The sequence below is a fragment of the Centropristis striata genome, chromosome 16 (assembly GCF_030273125.1).
Source record: "Centropristis striata isolate RG_2023a ecotype Rhode Island chromosome 16, C.striata_1.0, whole genome shotgun sequence".
Taxonomy (NCBI): Eukaryota; Metazoa; Chordata; class Actinopteri; order Perciformes; family Serranidae; genus Centropristis; species Centropristis striata.
In genome coordinates this window covers 9,075,333-9,097,895 of record NC_081532.1, presented here as the reverse complement: position 1 = coordinate 9,097,895, position 22,563 = coordinate 9,075,333, and the positions used below count along the sequence as shown (strand labels likewise).

The following is a 22,563-nucleotide window of genomic DNA, read 5'->3' as shown; positions in this document are numbered from 1 at the left end:
TACTGCTTTTTGACTGGCTTCTCCATGGCAAAGAGGCCATGGATTATAGGCATTTTTGTATTTAGTGCCGTGGCAAAGCTAGATTTCTCGATCCATCCATTTTCTTCCGCTTATCTGGGGCCGGGTTGTTGTTAAAAAAAACCAACAACTGGTGACTATAACACGAGCCTGCAGGATTTTTACATCATCATTATGAAAAGAGAAATTGCTGTTGAGTTTTCAAATTTTTTTTTTTTTTTGGGGGGGGGGGGATTTTGAGCAGCACAAACAAAATGCCATCTAGTTCCATTATGTTGTAGAAGGCAGACATCTCTATGAATGGTTTGTCCATCACTCAGCTCACACAATGAGCTGATATAGAATGATATAGATATAGATATGTGAAAATATATAAACTGATGAATAGAACTATGGGTAAGAGGAAAAATGGTTAAAGGTTAAAAAAAAAATGTATTTTTGACTTTAGGGTGAACTGTCCCTTGCAGAGACAGTCAGAATATCAATAAAAGAAAAACCTCAATTTTGGAATACACACTCAAAGAAATGTTGGTGTATTTTGTCAGGTTTACTCTTCAATTGCATATAAAATCCAATCCCATCCAATTAAATCAAGTAATTCAAACATAAACCAAAAAAGAGTACCATTTATGTAATTAAATCAAATAAAACTCAGAAGAAATGTATGTACTGTAAGTAGAGCTAGAATTCGGCTAACTTGCATTGTTTAAGTCCATGTAATTACTGTTAATATATTCTGTATATTTAAAAAAAAATGTTTTGTTAAAATTGTGAATTTCTATACAACTGAAATTATTTAACTTTTTGGCCACACACAAAAATAATTCATTAACATTAACTACTTTAATAATTAACATTTATTAATTGGTTTATGTAGAATTGACACAATTGGATGGAAATATGTATGTGCAATTATCATTATATTGAACTGAATCATAAACCTGACCAAAAATGTAACTGAGCTCACACAGACTCTATTGCTTTGTATTATGGGAAATGTAGGATCCAGTGTTTTGGGGCTTCACTCACACAGTCAGTGTATCTCTGCCTCTGCTGCTTTAATTTAGTTCATTCTTTAATCAATCAGTCACTTCTGAATGATCTAACTTTGAATATCTGCAACATGAAGTCACTTCAGTATCCCTTTAAGTTAAACTGAATCTGTTTTTCTTGTTCCATCTCCACTCTATTATGCTGAGGATCGTAATTCAGAGTAGAAGCAGCAATAGTAGTAGTGCGCCTTTAACCAGCGTGCGTGCGCACATGCGTAAAGTATAGTAGGTGGTCGCGCATGGCATCTCCGTGCCTGCTTGCGCTCTGCTCTGCCGTCCTCTGCCGCTGGGTCGCTGATGATGCCGAGCGGAGCGGGGCGCTTGTACGTTTCTGAGTGCGGCTACAACCGCAGTTACCAAGACTGAAGTCGAATGAGACGGGAGAGGAGGCTGAAATACGATGATGGATCGTCCGAGTCGTTTCTCATCGCTCGGACAGCTGTAACGTCGGCGGACACACGCGTGGATTCATCAAAGGTGAGAGTGCGGCTGTGAATCACGGAGGAAATATCCTCCTTGGACCACTTATCCTCCCCATCTGATGCTGCTGCTGCTGCTGCTGCTGCTGCCGATGATGATGATGATGCTCTAAACGCAACCTGCGTGATTTTCCTCCGGTAAAGGCCAGCTCCCTGCTATACCTCTCATTCGGCTGTCGAGACACCAGTGAGAAGTGGAAAGATGCGGGATTGCCATTGTTTATTATCCCCAAAAAATATATTTATTTTATAGGCATCACGACACAGCATTCCCATTGCGGAAATAAGGTAAATAGACAGTTTAATCAGCAATATGGCTGCGTTTGTGCTGTGCCGTCGCTTCAGAAGTGAATTTTTAAGTGTTGCAGGGTTGCTCACTGTGAGAAATGAGGCTTGTAGAAACCGAGAAGTGGATGATATCAGCGGAAGGGAGGTACTGCAGTAACCGAGTCCTTATGTTGACTCGCGTCAAAGGATGTTGTCATTACCTCGAAGCTGAAGGTGCGGTTACAGTAAAATGCACCTTTATAGGCCTTTTATAATAACCACACAATATTACAGTATAAAAAAAGCGCTGACATTAAAATTATAATGATCTTGTGATTATTTATGTGCTAAAGAGTGAATGCAATGGAGTGAAAATCCCATAAATTCAGACCTTTATCACACTGATTCTGGTCTGTGTTTTTGAATGTGCTCCGGTCTGTGAATTCATTTTATCCATGAATTATTAAGAACTTGTCTCCGTCTCCTTATCTAACATGAAAAGACCAACTCCTGCATTAAACTCATCCATTTGCTGTCATGCACTGCTTACATTTTTCCAAACATTGCCTGCCAATGCAGGCCTGAGTTGCCTACTCATGAATTTCTGCAGTTACTTCATAGGCTGAATATTTACAATGAAGCATTGTGTTATTTTGCTGACATGTGTCTGTTGGGTCTCCCACTGCATCGCCAATGTTTTCTCTCCTTTGCCCCCAAAGTGCAGCAGTGCTCCTCTCACATATTATCCCTGAGAATACAGTGTGTTGCCCCATTTAGATCGCCATTTAATATGTAATTAGGCTGACCAAGTGTTTTCAAGAGCCACCATGGCCAAAGAGCCTTGATCCCTGAACTGAGCTGCAAAGAGCCATAGGACTGCTTCAGAGCAATAAAAATGCTGTTTAATGAGGCAAAAAGTGGTTTATGCTGTCTTAGAATAAAGCCATATCAGTCGATTAATTGATCAGTTGCACAACAAAAGATTTGTTTTCAAATAATTTAGTCATTTTTTAAGCAAACATGGCAAACATTTTTCTGGTTTCAGCTTTCTAAAGTGAAGATTTTAAGCTTTTCTTTTTTTTTTTTATATCATCGTGAGTTCAATATCTTTTTAAAGATTTCACCTTGAGCGCTGGGAAATGGTGATGGGTATGACTGCAACAAGGGGTGTGAGATAATATCAATACACTGGATTATTGTGTCATTATATAAAGGAAACATTTTGTTCTGTTTTATGCATATGGTCGTGTCAGTAAATATATCACCTTGCTTACAGTATTGCAATATATCCTAATATATTGAATCATAACCCCTGTATAATGATAGCCAGATTCTTGCCAATATACAGCCTAGCTTCAAGTCATGGTTCTTTTCATTATCATTAATATTATTACAGTTACTTTTTCAATCAATTAATTTTTCCATAAAATGTCAGAAAATAGTTAGAAATGCCTGTTATAACCTCCTAGAACTCAAGGTGACGTCTTCAAATGTCTTGTTATGTCAGCTCAACTCTCCAAAACCCAAAAATATTTAAATTATAATCACATATGGAACAGAAAAGCTGCAACTAACAAATGTTTGATTAGTGTTCTGTTGATAAATATAATTATATGGTAGATTAATTGTCTATTATGGGGTTTAAACTCCTTTTTTGACATTTCATAGACTTAATCACTGAAGTGTCATTAGTTAAATCATTAGTTGAAACCCTGATTGTAATGCTTTTTATTTAAATTTCTCATTTCTATTATGGACTGCGTTTTAGTGGACAGAGTCCCTTTAAAGAACCTTTCTGGTGCCTGAAAACAGCAATAAGAACCACTAAACATAAGCCAGAGTAGAGAGTTGGTGACAGGAAAGAGTTTCTGTCATAACAGTTGAAATCATTGTAAGAAGAAGAGTGATTTAAAAAAAAAAGAGAAATCCTGCCTGTGTGTCGACCTCTTCAGCGTAGCAGAACCTTGGCTTCTTTGCTCTTGCCCTGCTGATCAGCTGATCCCCGCCCCCTGGTCAGCGAACGCCCCCCGTGAGCTTGCATGTGATGCAGGCATGTTTGGGGCACTTGGTCCGAGGCACCCAGTGCTCCTCACTCATTGGCCAGCTGTAATGTGCTCTTTGTCCGTCATCATTAAGTGCTTCCTTTGCAGCTCTCAGTCGGTGTCATTAGCCCACAGGATGCAGTCACTGCTGAGTGGGATGTCATGGAGAATTATCATTTGCACAGACCACAGGCACTGGAGTGTTCCCCGGCCAGCTCACCGACATCTCTACAGGAAGAGAGGGACGGCAAACAAAAGCACAAATTGAGAGTTAATGAAGTCCTTGAAGGAGGGAGAGAGGGGAGGTGTTTATTACTTATGCAAAAGTCAACTACATTTTGTCAGCGAGGAATAGCTTATCTCTCACAGTAATGGTGACATCAAGTCGAAAGACACACTCACTAACTCTTCCAATATGGCTTCTCTTCACAGGGTCGACGTTCAGAGCTTCACTTTGTTTGACATTCAGCCAGCGACAGGTAAATATTGAAATCTTTAGTTACGTCTTATAAAACACAGTGTATCTTTTATGTATAGGGGTTGTTTTGTTAGGCGTTTATTGATATTGATACTAGACACTCTATAATTTCATGCAAGGAACAGAAGACATGAAAACATGTAATAGTAAGTGAGCTCACACTTTTGAACGATCATTGTTAATTTACCTGCAGATTATTTTTTATCGATTGAAAGTTTGGTCTATAAAATGTCAGAAAAAAGCAAACGCCAAAGTGGTGTCTTTTAATATCTTGTTTTATCAGTCAGAAGCCTAAAAATATTCAGTTTAATCTGATAAAAAAACAGATAATCCGTAATATCTGAGGGGTTGAAAACAACATTTTCTGCATTTTTGCATGAAAAATTACTTTAGTGATTAATCCATTATGCAAATAATGGGTGATCATTTTTCTCCCAATCAACTAATCACAGGAGCTCTACCATTCAACAGCTTCGTCATCCTTACAGGACACATTTATGTTTCACAAATACTGTACCACCACCAGCACCATCGTTTGTCCAGGAGCTTGTCAATATTTTGGCACTGACCAGAACTGGTACCAATTTAGTACCGGTTCAAAATATCCATCTCTATTAATGTATAGCTTAAAAAACGAAAAGTTTTTCCAATGCATTGGAATGACACACATTTATGCCACTAATATAAAGATGCTGCTGTTAAATATCCTTATTTCATAAGAACACAAGGTAATAAGAAGAAATTACTTGTAGCACAACATTACAAGCCCTGATGAATTATTGAAGTATATAGTGGAATGAAGGAATTGATGAAATAAGAAAGTCTGTGTGGTTCAAGGGAATATGTCTTCCACAAGTATGAGTACTACGTTTGAGCATAAAACAGATGCGTACAATGAATCCTCTTTGAAAACACAAAACAGGGTCAACTCTGAAGTCAGGCGTCAGAACAAAAGTTCAAACTGCTCAACAGATGTAAAGTCTTTGGTCTTAAAGAGATTTCTTTGTGTTCCTGCATGCAGAATCTGATTCCTGCATCCTGAAGACTTAAGTCTTTGTGGGAAAGATTATTTTTTGACTGAGGCATTAATATGACCATATTATTATTATCCTCTTTGTGAAGTTGATTTTAAATACAGATTTTCACACTAGTTTGACGTTTTTAAAAAGGTGCTTATTTTCTTTGTTTCTTGGTTTTTACAATTTTGGTTTTTGTATAGATTAAACAAATATCTATATTATATATAGATATAATCTGTAATTTAGATGTTCTTATAACTAGATTTTTGTTACTGTTGAGCTGTGCCTGTCTAGCCTGTCAAGCGGTTTCCGACAATATCATTTTTTTACTATACGATTAATCACAATTATCGCTGTATCAATTTAATTTTTTGTTTTTTGTTTATTGTGTGTTTTGTCTCTTATTTGGGAAGTAAATCACACTCAAATTATACAAGCAAGAGAGTATCTGTGCCTATATATCATAGCCTAAACAGAAAGAACGAAACAGAAATTATTTTATATATTTACACGATATTATCATATTATTAACATTACATCAATTATTCATTTTTCAAATATCATAGTTATTGTCAATGCTGGTATATCCTGACACCCTACCCTGCTGTATTCCCCAAAAAGTTGTACTAATTCTTGAATAGAAGTCCCATTTTTGCCAACATATCATTTTCTTATTTGCCACTGAGCACCTACACAACACAACAGTGTATAACTGAGCCAAGATAGGTACAGACAGTGAGCCTTTGAATAAAGAATTATATAATGTATCCCTGGTTTTCAGTATCTTCAACTCCACCACATAGCTTTGAAATCATTGACACTGAACTGTCGATTTATTCACATTAGAGTCTTTCAAATTAACTGCATTCATCTCTATACCTTCATTGTCTGTTAAAAAGCCAACCAAAGCCATGAAATCTATGTAGTATCACAGTAAAAAGTGAAAAGCTGGAGTGATGACTAACATCGTCCTTGATGTGCAGGGTAAATAATAAAGATGAAAGAACATTGTATCCTTCTTGTATAGCAGCGTTCAAGAGCTCACAAGTGCATTTTAGCTGAACAATTAACAGGTGCAATATAAAGACGTAGATCTTTTATATTTAAAATATGTTAATGTTATAAAGCTTTAGTTAATCATTTATGTTTAGTCTTATCACCATTTTCTACCAACCATTTTCTTGAATTGCCCTCAAAATATATACATATTAATCATTTTTACTTGCAATTTTTTTTGATTCTGGTCAATGAAAAGAGCTGTGTTATTAACATGCTGACGTCTGAACACTAAGCAGTGCATGCTCTACTGTTTGATGTGCCACAGAATGATCGAGGAAGGCAGTAAACGAGGCAAGGCCATGGTGGAGAAGAGACAGCTCTTCATGGAGATGAGTGAGTGGAGTCGACTGAGAGAAATCTCTTTTCACTATTCATAGTCAGCAGTGGCTCATGTAATTCTTTGACTGTCTCCAAGATATGTGGTCCCTCACACGTACAGAGTCATTCCTCCCACACAGAGACAGTGATAGTGTGTAAATGTACCTTCTGTAAGCTTGATTGTGTTTATTAAGACTTGCATGTATTGAATTAAACTGGAAAGGCATAGCGTTAATTCAAGATGTCATGTTTTCTTCTTTGTGCTTTTATTTTGCAGGAGCTCAAAACTTTGATGTAATCAGACTGTCGACTTATAGGACCGCCTGCAAACTCCGGTTTGTGCAAAAGAGATGCAACCGTAAGAGCAAGAAGATTTTCCTCTCTTTTCAACTGCTATGAACCAACAGCAATGTGTGTTTCAACATGAATACAGACAGTCACAGTGTGATCACAGTCTGTCTGTTTGCCTTCCTCCGCACAGTTCATCTGGTGGATGTCTGGAACATGATCGAAGCGTTTCGCGACAACGGGCTCAACACTTTGGACCACAACGCTGAGATCAATGTGTCGCGGCTGGAGACAATCCTGTCTTCCATCTACTACCAGCTCAACAAGCGGCTGCCCACCACCCACCAGATCAACGTGGAGCAGTCCATCGGGCTGCTGCTCAACTTCATGGTGGCCACCTACGACAGGTATGCAGCAGGTGCAGAGGAGTCGCTGCACTCTGTTGGTGGTGAACGTTAGATACTTTTTCTGTGGTTTGGGAAGCGTTGGTGCAGATAGTCAAGTCTCAGAAGCCAAATGACGTGTTCACATTTCACCTTTTAGAGCTAAGTAGAACTAAGTCTAGTTGTGAGTCTGCGTTACTGGTTGCATATGTCTATTAGTTGTAACCAGTTTAAAATAATATCTAGAGGCCTAAAAAGGTCAAATATTCTATTATTTATTTATTTATTTATATTATTATTATTATTCTATTAGTGTTTTTCTTTTTAATCATCACACTCAATCAAGATTATAACACACAAGTCTGTACACTTATCTGTTTTGCTACTACAGCCTTGCATGGTCTGGTATCACGACTACATTATGGTATATTTTTCAATGTGCTATTATCCTCTACAGTTATTCATCTCGCTTTCATTTTTACACCCAAAACTGTGAATAATCTGCTTACAAAGGGATGCAATTCATCTATTGGCATTTGACAATCAACTGAAAGACAACTAGCGTACATTCAAGGTAGTGTGTTGAATGTTTAATAAATAATAATTATGATCTGGCTGCTACCAAGTCCTTTTGATAGTCAGGTCAGGGTTGAGCCATTTTCTTGGCCGATCACAGTAAAATGATGCCCTTTACTAAAAAGAAAGTCTAAACTGTTTTCATACATGATGTATTAATTAAAATGCTCTATTCTTATTGAAATTAAGTTCAGTTAAGTTCAAGGAATTCAACTTCAGTGTGATGATTTACTGCTGTGTTCTTTTCTCAAAGTACTCTATTGTTTGGCCTCATCCAAACAACTTCACATTCAACACTGCTCTTCCTCAGACCCTGAGCAATACACGTGATATGATATAGTTGTGTAACCTAACAAAGCTAGAGTACATCATCTACTAGTTTTATTTCCCAATACTAATGTCTAAATGCTATAAAGCCCTCTCCACATACTGGTGGAAAAATGCTGAATCCATGTGAACGTTTGTAACTGTAGAAGGTAAACACCCCCAAATTCCCAGAAAAAAATAAAGAGCACGTGACTTTAGTATTCTCAATGGTAGCACTGGTCTTGACTTCACAATACAAACTATCCATCCAGCCAGGTTTTAAGGCTCAGAAATCATGCCAATAAGCTGAAAAGTGTTGGAATAAATCCAAATCTGCCTGCTTTCTCTATCACACAGCAGATAGAAAAGTATGCTGTCAATGTGATCTCATGTGAAGCCGTATAATTAGTACCCCACTTTTGAGGATATTTCTTATGTCATGTCTACATATTTTATTTCACCTTTTAACACACTGTTTTTTTGCGTCAAACTTACTCTCCAATACTGTTGCAGTTTTAAACGTGATTAAAATTATGAATTAAAACAAACTACTGGGTTATGTTTCGATAAGATAAGGGTTTGGATTAAAATAAGTATGTTTGTTATTTTTTACCTGGATATGAACAGTGGCCTCTTGTGTAAAAGTTGTGTTTATTTGACCCATCCATCCACCCTTCCATCCTCCTTACGTGGACTTTCTCACTCTTTATACTCGGTCATCTGACTTCCAGAGACTCTGAGCATCTAATGTTAGCACGACATGAAATTAAATGCAGAAGGCAAAACTGTGTAGTGATAACACTCAAAATGACCTAAGAAATTGGCATGTAATGCATATGCCATTTAGATACCAGGCTGGTAAAATCTGGTGATCTTTTCCTGTGTATCCCTCCTTTGAATGTCTGCACTGTGCTCAAAGCATCCTGGAGCACCAGGGGTTTATTATTGACTGTAAAGCTCTCTCTCATTATTGTACTTTGCATGCTCAAATTGATTGGCTGCTTGCCCCGTCCATTCATCGACCCATTCAATTGGTTTACTTTTATCTGTAAGGCCACTCTGGTCCCGCTCCGTTATTATTCATGCTGCCGTATCTCTGGGAAACTTTGTGGAAATGACTGTCTGCGATCACAGGAAGCAGTTTCGCTATCTGTCCCTGAGGTCCAAACTGAATTAGGCAGAGGAGCTTTCATGTACTCTGTTACCTCTGCTCGGAAGTCAGAGCTAAATGAATCTGAAATGAAAGAGCTGGTCTCTCTTGGCAAGTTGAAGAGATTTTAAGGGTCTTGAGGCTGCCTAACAGTGATGTGAATATACCATGTTAATCTGTAATTTAAAGCTTAGCTCATGATTTTTGACATCTGCACGCTAATGGATGCAACTTCAAAAGTGCAACGTTTTAATTGTAGTTTGGCATAAACTACACCAGCCACAACATTAAAACCACCAACCTAGTATTGTGTAGTTCTCTCGTGCTACAAAAACAGCTCTGACCCTTTGAGACATAGACTCTACAAAACCACAGAAGGTGTCCTGGCACCAAGACGTTAGCAGCAGATCCTTTAAGTCCTGAAAGTTGCAAAAAAGAGGCCTCGAAAGACTTCACTTGTTTTTCTAGCAAATCCCACAGATGCTCGATCAGAGTGAGATCTGGGGATTTGGAGGCCATGTCAACACCATGAACTTTTTGTCATGTTTCTCAAACCAACAACTTTTGCAGTGTGGCAGGGTACATTGTCCCGCTGAAAGAGGCCACTGCCACCAAGGGATACTCCTAAAATGAAAGGTTGTATTTGGTCTGCAACAATGTTTAGGCAGGTGTACATTCCATATCAATGGTTTCCAAGCAGAACATACACATGACGTGATTCATTAGACCAGGCCGTCTTCTTCCATTGCTCCATGGTTCAGACACTCAGGGGTCAGCACGGGCACTGTGAGAACTCCATGGCTACGCAATGATGCACTTAATGTTCTGACATCTTTCTATCAGAACCAGTAATAACTTTTCCAGCAATTTGTACAACAGAAGCTCTTCTGTGGAATCATTCAGCCTTGGGTGCCCATGATCCTGTCATCAGTTCACTGGTTATTCTTCCTTGGACCAATTTTGACAGCCAGTGCTTACCAGGAACACCCCACAAAACCTGCCATTTTTAACGTGCTCTGACCCAGTCATCTCACCATCACAATTTAGCTCTTGTCATTTAGATCCTTTTGCTTGCCCAATTTTTGGACTTGCAATACATCACAACTTCAAGAACTGACTGCTCACCTGCTGCCTAATATATTACACCCCTTGACAGGTGCCATTGTAACGGGATAATGGCTGATCGGTGTATAATATATTTAACACTGTGTCAATTTTTCTTCATGTCAAATTTGTAATCTTAGCACAATTCTTGGGTTAAACAAAGACACCTTAATTGCAATGTGTAATATTTCGGTGCAAACACTTTATTAAAGTGAGTCAACTGTATGTCATTTTATCTGAAGTGACAATTGTAGGTTAATATTATATCCTAGTAACACAAGTAGTTCAGACTACGAAAGTCAGCTAACTGCCTTACAATGAAATTCTACTGGTCATGTCTGTAAGGCTGTAGCAACAAAACCAGTCAGTGTATTGAATTGAGCAGATGTGATTTTTACTGCTTATGGATTTAACTTTTCACATTTCTTTCCACTTGCAGTGAAAGCCATGGGAAGCTGACAGTTTTCTCAATGAAATCCATGCTGTCAACAATGTGTGGAGGGAAAATTGTGGACAAACTACGCTGTAAGTACATTTCTAAGCACCTTGCTCACACCGTGTCGGAAGATATGTATGTGAATCAGCTGCATTTTTTGAATTGGTTTGATTTTCTGAAAACCTCATGTCATGGCTACCTGCACATGGCAGGATCTCTTCATGTAGTTGCTGAAATGTAACACACAGGGGCACTGTTGGAGCATGGATGCAGTATTTGTTTGTGCATATTTTCACTCTGCTGAGTCTACAGACTGGGGATCAATACATTCACAGAAATGTCAGAAGCCTGTTTTGCACTTTTTTGTTACTAAGAATAATAAGTCTGACATTTACTGTCTCTCAGATATTTTCTCACAGATCTCGGACTCAAGTGGAGTCATGATGTTTGCAAAGTTTGATCAGTTTCTTCGAGAGGTGCTGAAACTCCCCACAGCCGTGTTCGAGGGCCCATCTTTTGGCTACACGGAGCATTCTGTGCGGACGTGCTTCCCTCAGCAGGTACGAGGATGGTTTTTAAAAACCTCATCCGCTCCTCCTTCTTCTCCTTCTTCTCCAAACTCTCTAATAATGTACATGTCTTGTTTAATACATGTTTGTGTGTGTTTTTATCTAGAAGAAGATAATGCTGAACACGTTTTTGGATGTGTTGATGGCAGATCCTCCCCCTCAATGCCTCGTATGGCTACCGCTCATGCACCGACTTGCTAATGTTGAAAATGGTGAGATCTGGACTCCCAGCTATTTTTAATCACACTGTACATCCACACCAGAATTTCAATGTTTGAGCATAAAAACTCCTCATTTCATTTATCAATTTAAACCTGACTAAGCACATTTGCTAAATACTGTGCACTTTGTACTTCCACTCCATAACATTTCAGAGGGAATTATTGTACTTTTACCTCCCTGAATTTATGACAACAACAGATACTATTTACTTTACAGATAAAGATTTTAGAAAACCACCTGCTGTAACATTAAAATACTGCTTAAAGCATGTACTTTTACTTTAATACTTTAAGTAAATTTTGATGTTTATACTTTCATACTCTTACATAAGTGAAATCTTGAATGTAGGACTTTATTTGGAACAGAAAATTTAGGATGACAGTACTTCTTTTTACTTAAGTAAAAGACATGATTATTTATTTAACAGCTGCTGTTTTAAATGGTTCTCAAGCCAACAGTTAGACACTAAGTTCATCAAATCTTTTTATGGAAAAATGAAATATGCACTTTATTTGTCAACAAATGTAGTGGAGTAAGAGTACAATATGTGCCACTGAAATATAGTGAAGTAGAAGTATAAAGTAAAATACTCAAATGGAAATACTTAAATACCCAGTGGTGAAAGAAGTACTCAGATCCTTTACTTAAAAAGTAGAAATATAGTCTCAAAATACTCTGAAGTACGAATTCAGAATTTAAAATGTTGCTTAAAAGTATAATATTATCAGCAATATCTACTAGAATGGCTCTTTTTTAGCTTTAAATAGCATATAGACATATCATTTTTCTGTTTATCATCAATGAATACATGTGAGAGTATTTTAATTCTTGTCAATGTGGAGCCAATTCGAGATACTTTGTATACTACCGATTGATTAGTATTATAGTGTCATATAAACTTTTTTATTGTTATGTTAAAAGTAACTCATGAATCTAAGTTTCTAATAAATGTAGTGGAATAAAAGTTTGAAGAAGAATATAATGGAAATACTCAAGTAAGTGTCAAAATTATACTGAGTTCTTCAAAACTACAGGTCAGGTAAAAAAAAATCTGTCTGGACCAGCTGCCTTAAAACTAACAGTAAGCAAAGGTTTTAGTTAGTAACTCTGTAAATAAAGATGTCTCTGCTCAGACAGAAAATCAATGTCTTTGTTGTTGTTTCTTATTGCTCAGTCTTCCATCCGGTGGAATGTTCATATTGCCGGAGCGAGAGCATGATGGGTTTCCGGTATCGGTGCCAACAGTGCCACGGCTACCAGCTCTGCCAGAGCTGCTTCTGGCGTGGCCATGCCAATGGTCCCCATAGCAACCAGCACCAGATGAAGGAGCACTCTTCCTGGGTAAGCCAAAGCCCCGATCACTCTCAATTTTGCATCATGTTGTCCTCTTTTTAAAAACAATCCCAAAGTCAATATTTCTGTAAGATTGTGGAATGGTTTTACAACACGGCAGACTGTTCAGCCGTCCCCCGACACTTCCTGTCCCGTCGAAGCAATCCAAGAAGGATTTTAATGGGGTTTTACTAATTTTGGCGAATGGAATTGTATTGATTGAATTTGGCGCACTGCTGCATCCCCCCAAAGCTCGATCATTATGTTATAAATCGAAACAAGGGAAGTCATAAGCGCTGGATCCCAAATCCAATCCCCATCCCACTCAGTTTTAACACAGAAGAGAGCGACTGTTCAAAAAGCCCCAGGACTTGAATAACATGCCTGAGTGCATGAAACACGAAACACAGTCTGCAATATGAAAAAAAAACATTTATGATATTTATCTTGGGAGGATGGATCTGTTCAGAATGATTTCCTACTTTTGTGACAAATTGGACTAAATTATATCATTACATCTGGGACTCCACGTTTGATTTGGTTTCCAGTGCTGAAAACCACCTGTAATGTTTGTTTTTGGCAGCATATTTATTCATCCACATTTCCGATGAGCTGGCAGCAAAGCTGGCCATTTCCCTTTGCAGTGACAGAAAAAGTGGCTGCTCATACAGCAGCAAGACCATGGCTGTGTCTGCCAATGCACTAGGCCTAAATGTACTCTCCACCTTTCTGAGTGTCTATATTATTATTATTATTATTATTATTATTATTATTATTATTAAGGGTAAATTGCACACTATAAAGGCAAGGCAATTTTGTTCCTTTAACACATTTCATTACACACATAAACTCAATAGGATTTACATTAAACAGTTGCTGTTTGTTTTTTGTTTTTCCAAATGGTGGTGCATGCTACACTGATCATCCTGCCTTAAGGAACTCGTATCCCATTTAACCTCAAATTAATTAATTAGTTTGTGTTTTAGTTTGTTTTTCACTGGAGTGTTAAATGATAAAACTTTTCAGAGACTTTACTACCCAGCAAGAATGAAATTCTGGAAATTCTGTATTCTTGAAACTGAACTTGTTGGTTAGGTTTAGGAAAAGATCATGGTTTGGGTTAAGATAAGTACGCTTGTTCCACTATTTTCATTAATAAGTTAAGCTCTACTTAACTTAACTTATTAATGAAAATAGTGGAAAAATGTCCATCACAGTTTTCAAGGTGATGTCTTTAAATGACTTGTTTTGCTCAAAATAGCTGATTGACTGCTTGATTAGTTGACTAACCGCTGCAGCTGTAAAGTTAACATAAGACATAAGTTAAATATGCAATAAACCAACATTTACTTTGGGTTTCACATGGAACATCAACACAAGTGTCCTGGGTCAAAGTCCAACCATCCACACCAACCTGCAGAAGTAGATTTGAAAATTATTTGTGATTAAAAACAATCGTAATGGGGGAGGAAATGTGTTTCCCTTAAAACATAATTGAAAAAGCAGTATCTTTGTATGTGGGTGTAATCACATCTATATCCAGGTTGACAAAAATAAAAATAGAAGCTCCTGAAAAGGTAACCCAAATCTGCTGATATGTTGTCTTTGCGCAGCATTTTTAACCGATACATGACAAGCTCCCATAACTGTCTCTCAGTTGTCCATACGGCATGAACGCTGATGAATGGACTCATTACGATGCAGTTTTGGGACTGTGGGGCAGAACAGAACTGAAGCAGCAGATACAAGCACTTACTGAATATGCACAACCTACTGCTGATCCACATTTTTGGCACAGTAAACAAACTGTTGACCTAGTTATGTAAATCACTTCTGACGCAGCTTAGACCTGTTTCTACTATTCTAACAAGATTATACAACACACAAGGTGACAGTTTCTTTGTTTTTCCTGCCCTCCTTACAGAAGTCTCCGGCCAAAAAGCTGAGCCACGCAATCAGTAAATCTCTAGGCTGCGTCCCCATCGGAGAGCCACCTCATCCTGTGTTCCCCGAGCAGGCCGAGAGACCACAGGAACTCACCCACACTGTGTAAGTGCCATTCCCAGAACATTTCTTCCCACAAGTTGTCTTATTAATGAGGGAGCCCAACTGATTTGTTGATTAACTGCACAGCAGGGCCCAGTGTGCTCATGATCTATAGTGTGTTCTTGTCATGTAACTACCTCCATCTTTCCATTTTGCTGTCTCTACATGACTGATAGCGTGCCATCTCGCTCTAATGTCAAGCCCATGATTATTTGCTAACGTGGAAATGGTGATATACTAGGCAGGTTGAGCCGCTGCAGCCGTTAACAGCACAGTCGTCCTCATCAGTCTGTTGGCAATGAAACGGGGACGATGGTATAAATCTCACACTCCAGGCTTTGAGGCTCCTGGAAGTCATTATAGGAAATGCATTATATTCTGCTGCTGTCTTAAACCCTGCACACTCATTTACATTTCAGTTGAAAAATTGTACGATTTCCATAATCAATTCCACCACTGAGATACATCCGCAGAAGTCCACACCACTGAGGTCACTTCATGTTTTTCTCATCATCCTTACGCCAAAACTCTTTTTGGCCTCCACCAAGACAAAATCTAATAATGATTCTGATTGCAAAAAAGTAATTTATGATTTTTGTTTGTTCATGGCATTAATAGGATCACAGGAAATCTCTCAACTTACTTTCAGCATTTCTCATGGCACATTTCATAACAAAATCCTGCTTCATATTCCAGTCACGACCATAAATCTAAGCTGTCTGTATATGGTTTTGCTTCTGGCAAGTGTCAGTGAGTAATTGATAGTGAGCTACATCATGGGAGAGAAACCAGCTCAGTGGATGCCAAGAAAAACAGACACAACGTAAATACATCAACACGATTTCCTGTTTTACTGCGATAGATACCATCATCTCTGAATCAGTTTTCACATCCAGCCTCTGCCCACTGGCGGGAGGATTTTTCTGCATTGTGCCCAAACTTATGCATTTAAGATGAAGTTTACATTTGCATAAATCTACAATTCATCACAATGTGGAGAATCAACTGTCGACCTGCATGTTTCTCTCCAACTGAGAGATGAGGCGATTGGATTAGCCCGCGTTGTATATGCTTTGTAGCATGAAATTACATCACACAAGTAGATTAATATTGATTAAAATAAAATTTGTGGCTAAAACTAGTTTGGATTATGTCTCTCCAGTGTCCTCGGAGAGCAGTAATCCGTGTCGTTGTTTTTTTTTTCTAAACAGTGTTGATTATTTCAGCTGATGGAGGAACAGAGAATATTGAATTCTGCCCACTTGGGGTTCTTGGTTGTATTGGATTTTATAGCATGAAGCCATTTTATTGTTATTGTTTTTCTCAGAATTATTTTTCATGAACTGAGGGGTTCTGTCTGAGTATTTGGTTTTTCTGCAAAAGATATATTAGTTATTTGCAGCGGTGACTAAGTCCATCTACAAGTACTTTTGAGTTTTTCCCTTTTTATGCTTATGTATAGCATATTTTATATAAACTAAAACTACACTTTTTTTCCTTGTCCACTAAATAGGCCTGTATAACAGTATAATGTGGGCCTACTGTACGCTTACAGGTGCCACTTTTCTTTAGAAAAAGGAAGGCCTACTTGCAGATAATATATGTGTATTTTTGTAGAATATTGATGGCTTGTAAAATGGTGTTTTTTAGATTGTTGCATCGCTGCTTTGACTTGAGAGAAATGGCTGAATACTTCTTCCTAGTATAGGTTATACAGTCATGGAAATAATGATTAGACCACCCTTGTTTTCTTCACTTTATTGTTTATTTTAATGTCTGGTACAACTAAAGGTACATTTGTTTGGACAAATATAATGATAACAACAAAAATAGCTCATAAGAGTGTAATTTAACAGCTGATATCTAGCCATTTTCCATGGTTTTCTTGATAATAACCACAATCATTATCAAGAAAACCATGGAAAATGCTTTTTGTTATCATTATATTTGTCTAAACAAATGTACCTTTAGTTGTACCAGACATTAAAATAAACAAGAAATTGAAGAAAAAGGGTGGTCTAATTTTTTTCTCCATGACTGTATATATCTGTGGAATCTCTAAAATGGAAGTTTTGGGGTAGAAATTCCAGGAACTTGTTGTCGTTAGCTTCTCCTTCAAGACTTTAATGGACAAAGTGCATTTTCATGCTCTTGCAGATGGTATTTTAAGGTTGGTGGCACTGTGTGTATGTGTGTGTTTGTTCACTGACTTTTAGGATAATGGATGTGACTGTTGACCCCTGAGACTTGTTTCTATGTCTCTCCATCTCTATTGTACTTGCTGACGCATGGAAGGTATTTTATTAAAAGTCCCCGTCTTTGATGATAGAAAAATGTCTATATTTGGCTGCATTTCTGTTTTCATTTGTGTGTGGTGATTAAGTCGCGCCTCTCATCAACCGTCCCACATAAAGATGTTTTATAAACCTGACAACCATTCAAAATATGTATTCATGGGTGCCTGCCATTGTCAATTTTGGTTCAGATTTAATGCTTCCATATTTAACTGTGCCTGTCTTCAAATTGAACAGATGTCATTTGACAAATTATATCCAAAGAAAATGCAATGAATGTATTTTGGTCACGCCTGAATAAAAATATCAAAATTTTATTATGTTCGGCACATAATTTGAGATTATAACATTGAAAGGATGACGTGATTGACATAAATCTCTCTAAATAAATCTATCTCTCAAACTAAAGTGGTAGTGCCCACTTTGAGTGTTTTTGCAATAGGTAAAGTTAGGCCGAAGATACTGGCTATAGAGAATATGATGCATTATGCTTCTTCAATGCAATGAAGTTGAGGTTGCCTCGCCCACCACTCATTTGGAAGAAATGTGAATGTCAAGAATAATTTATTTATATTTTCTTTTGCGCAAATTGCTAACAGTCATATTTAGCGTTACGAAAATTAGTTTGCTAGGATGTTTTCGGAAATGGTTTTAACAGTCTCGTGAGACTTTGGGTAGCGCTAATGCTATTAATGTTGCAGGATCTTGCAAGGGTGAATTGCTGATACCAGACAGATCTCAAAACAAGGTTAATTTTCTCTTGATTTGTCAGTCTGAAAAATGCCATTTTTGTCAGAATGTTTACAAGATGTGGCCTGTGAAAATGGGTCCAATATTTACTTTGGTAACTCTGGGAAAAAAGACTCATAATCTGCGCTCACTTTAATTTCTCCCATTGGAATCTATAGACTCAGACCTACCATTGGTCTCCTCAAGGGGCGTGGCAGTAATTCAACCCACGTAACACGGATTCAGAAACTGAGTGGTCAGTGAACCATTGTGCTTCTAAACTGTCTGTAGTTAGGCTCAGACTTGAGGGCGAAGTTACATTTTAAACATAAAGGGACTGCCAGGAGGCATCTTAGCTTAGCTTAGCACAAACAGGATGGAATGTAAACAGGGTAAACCGCTACCCTGGTTATGCCCTAAAGTAACATCCATCTACTGGCACCTCTAAATCTCACTTATTAACAGGGTATATCTTGTTTTAATCCACATAAGAATACAGAGACTGTAGGAAGTCACTGCACTCAGCCATAAACAGTCTGGCCTTAACCCCCCTAATAACACATATTGTTTTTTATGTGATGACGCCACTGTGCTGTTTAAACACACTTTTAGAGGTACTGGCAGGTGGATTTTGTTACCTTTAAACAGAGCCAGGCTAGCTCTTGTTCCAGTCTTTATGATGAGCTAAACTGGCCACTGGCTGTACTGTAGCTTCATACTTAATGGATGAGAGTGGTATTGATCGTCTTATCTAACTCTGGGCAAGAATACAAACGAGCATAAAAGTTTTAACTATTCCTTTAAATCCAACATACCAAGTGCAAATTTTATTTCTGCACTCTCTGTAGCCATGAGCCATAAGTAAGAGCTGGCACTAATGGAAAACGTCTCACTTGTTAGCGGTCAATTTCAGAGAAATTATGTGTGAATACAGTAATTGTCCGCCTACCATTCCCATGATGATTCCCCTGCTGGCTACAGAAATCTTCCTTCAAACTGGATCCCTCAGATAATTAGTCACAGGAAAACTGTCAAGCCTCCAATTTTGTTCTGAATTGACTTCATTTTATTGATGATCCATAAAGGAGAGAGAGATGCGCTGTTGGTATTCTAAAAGTAGCCCAGCTAGTTGCCAATCCTGATGAATGTGGTCTGTGAAAAAGTGTTATTTCATGTTGTGAACCAGGAGGCATCCTTCAGCGTGGTCTCTCAGGTGTGTGTGTGTGTGTGTGTGTGAGCCTGTGAGTGACTAATAATGGCAGAATCAGGGTAGAGTGTCAGGCTTGATCAAAACTCCCAAACTGAACGGACATGAGTCTCCCAGTTGTCCAACCCCATCATCTCCAGACAAAGTGTATCTATTCTGATGCTGTTTTTGAAATATTTACTGGCGTCTGAAAAAGCAAAGACTAACAGCGAGCTGAGCTGTGAATTTCTCCCTCCACTCAAACTGTCAGCGAGATTCTTGAGGATTTGTGTTTTGGAGAGGAGTTATAGGTTTGGGATGCACCGTCTGTCTCAGGAACTTTAAATCTATGATACGGCTTCTTACCTTCAGACTTAGCTCCGCTTCTGCCAAAAGACTTTAAGCACCGAAATAGAGTCGAAAATAGGCATCTTACCGTACTTTGCATTAATGTGGAACACACACTATAGTGTCAAATTATCAGTGCCATGTTTAATATTTGGAAATTTTCCGCTCTCTACATAATCCCCAGAAATCCCTTTACATTTTTTAAATGCCTCCCTCTGTTTTGAACATCTTTTTTTTTATTGTCTGGGTCAATGCAAATTCCATCAATGTCATTAAAACAGACAGAACAGGCATGTAATTCACTTTCTGTGAGCGTGATCCGTTGGGTTTTTATGGCCGAGGCTCGGGGGGAATAGGAGCACCTTTGCCAACAGGAGAGGATGCTTCATGTTTGCGTATTATTTTTAGCAGGCTGAGGACGGTTGAAGGCAGCCGTGCATGCAGTCGTCGTGCAGTCGTTTGTGAGAAATAAAGTGAATGTGTGTGTACATGAAGCTCCACCAGACTTAATTTCCCCCTGTACCCCTGCCAACTGCCAAGTGCAAGCAAAGGGTGCTACATTGTCATTCAGTGCACGCAGGTAGCACGAGGCTTAGCGCATTGCAGACTTTGATCTCTAAGTGCCTAAATGTTGTGTCAACTCACTCCCGTTTGACCTCTGAGGCGCCGGCTGAATTACTGGACTGTGTGTCTTTAATCAGCATTTTCTTCAGCCAGTGAACCACGCGGCTGCAGACACTGATGTGAATGGGTTAGGACGCCTGTAAGATTGAATCCAAATTCTTAAAGGAAAATGAAATACTTTTACGTAAGAAGAAGCTTTCTTTTTTTTTTTTTAATGCGCCCTACAGTGCCACAGGAGTTATATTGGTGTACTTGAAAAGGACTGATGCTTATTTATAGAAGGCTAGCTGTGAAGAGCTTTGACTTATGTAACTTGCTGAAGGTAAGAGGAAGAGTTAAGATATGTAAATGAAATTATAGTATAGGCTGCAGAGGCCAGCTTGTTACATGTTTTTCTCCTGGAGGGATCAAGCTTTTTTTAGAAGTTGCAATGGATGTATTTTGAGCAAATGGCATTTCCCTAATTTCCAGTGTGTATTCATGTGTTAGAGAGAGGTGAAAAGACAGAGTCAGAGCAGAGAGCTTCAGAGAGGAGAGAGAGAGGGTGTGTGAGGCAGAGAGAGCGCGAGAGAGAGAAATCTACATCGTCACAAAGTCATGTGACCGCCGAGTTTCCTTGGAGACAGCAGCAGTGTAGTACATTGAGATGCTCACTTGCTCAGTTGAGGGCAGATTAGGCATCTGGCAACAGCAGCAGTTGGATGTATTTTGCCAGCCAGGCAGGTGCTTTCTCTCCTCACAGAGGTAAGTGTGATGCCCTCGTGGTTCCTCTCTTGTCTGCACCTTCGGGGTGGAGTATTGTAATGTGATGAGCAGTTAAATGAGAGGTAAACATTTACTTGGAGTGTGTGTGCGCTTAGTCTGTCTGTGCAGGAGACTACGAGGCAGCATGTGCAGGTTTGAGTAGTTGCTTTTTCTTTTTCCTGTTAGTGTGTTATTGCATGAAACATATGAATTAGCAGGATTATGTTATGATATAGTATATAAATTGTCTATGGTTGTCTTTTGAATCTGTTAGACTTATCCTGAGGGAAATTTAAATGTATAGTATGAAGCAATAAATAATTGCAACATGTTTTTAAGAGCATGCTAAACCCCCACGAGCATCCACATTAATCCGTAGAATATGTTCTTGGATTGGTGAACAAATTATTTGAATACAATTAGTGATGCAGAAATTGTGCAGATTCTCCTGCTTTTATTTTTAGTAGCCTGATAATATACAGGAAAAAAACAGATTATGTGTGCTGTTGAGGCACTTTATGGCTCTGTAGCAGAAAAACGCTCTCAGTGTCTTGTGCTGATAACAGTATTCTGCACAATGTGGATATAAATAGTTTGATTTTGGGCAGAAATGCTGAATGGACAAATAAGCATAATAGGACACAATGCTGTGCAGTGCTTTGCCTTTTATGTGATAATGAGCGCTTTAAATAAAACAGTCGGTTACAATAGAATCAAGGCTGACAACTACAGAGAGATACTATGAGCAGATTGAGGAGATGCAACTACAGAGACATGGAAATCCAGTGCTGCGGAGAGCACCTGAGATGTGCAGAGTGATATTTTGATCCGTTAATGAGACTCTGTGGTCCGAGGGTTTTTTGGGCTCCGATGAGCTCGCAGGGGCCACTGATTCAGCCGCCAGATGGACCCTATCGCTTTGTTTACTCTCACAAATTACCTCCCACAATGTCACCTTTCGTGGTTTTTCACAGACTTCCAGTTTAATTAGTTTCCTTGTCTGCTGTTGTTTCTCTTGCTCATGTTAATTAGGTTGAAGCTAATAGCCCTAAAAACATTTAAACTGCCGTTCCCGGAAAAGTCAATTATTTTGCTCTAATTTTAAGTTAACTCGAGTACAACATGTTGCCTATTTTATGCACCACACTCAGTACTTTATAATGATCCCCTTGCCTCCCCTCTTACCCTCTTTTGTACAGTTGGATTAAATTGAAGTCAGGATCGCTGATTCATGATTACTAATAAAATGCAAATGCCCTCTACTCCATTCCCTGGTGACAAGCACCACAGGCCTCTGCAGTGTAGCATTAAAGACCTCTAATCTTGTCTTTTAGTCAGCCGAAACCAGTGGCCAACAACATGAACGACACAATGCTCATGTCCTCTGGGGCACCTACTCCTACCAAAAGGTAAGCATCCCCAGGCATAACGCACAATGTCTTTTTGAAGATATTGTTCTCATTATCTTTACAGAATTAGCATAGTATTCTTTAA

General features: G+C 38.5%; 1 protein-coding gene across 6 annotated transcripts in view; it reads left to right on the top strand.

The window, feature by feature from the left end:
- Window positions 1–1,313: 1,313 nt before the first annotated feature.
- Window positions 1,314–22,563, top strand: part of dtnbb (dystrobrevin, beta b) — a 40,444-nt gene continuing 19,194 nt past the window's right edge. For 2 of the 6 annotated variants that reach the window (XM_059353906.1, XM_059353903.1), the window contains exons 1-11: window positions 1,315–1,547; window positions 4,291–4,337; window positions 6,680–6,747; window positions 7,010–7,090; window positions 7,214–7,427; window positions 10,979–11,064; window positions 11,381–11,535; window positions 11,651–11,756; window positions 12,941–13,107; window positions 15,023–15,147; window positions 22,404–22,478. In XM_059353906.1, coding sequence (XP_059209889.1) covers window positions 6,681–6,747; window positions 7,010–7,090; window positions 7,214–7,427; window positions 10,979–11,064; window positions 11,381–11,535; window positions 11,651–11,756; window positions 12,941–13,107; window positions 15,023–15,147; window positions 22,404–22,478 — 1,076 coding nt within the window. In that variant the 5' untranslated portion in view covers window positions 1,315–1,547; window positions 4,291–4,337; window position 6,680. Of the gene's footprint in view, window positions 1,548–4,290; window positions 4,338–6,679; window positions 6,748–7,009; window positions 7,091–7,213; window positions 7,428–10,978; window positions 11,065–11,380; window positions 11,536–11,650; window positions 11,757–12,940; window positions 13,108–15,022; window positions 15,148–22,403; window positions 22,479–22,563 lie in introns of all 6 variants that reach the window. The other 4 variants (XM_059353908.1, XM_059353907.1, XM_059353905.1 and 1 more) reach the window with 3 other exon arrangements.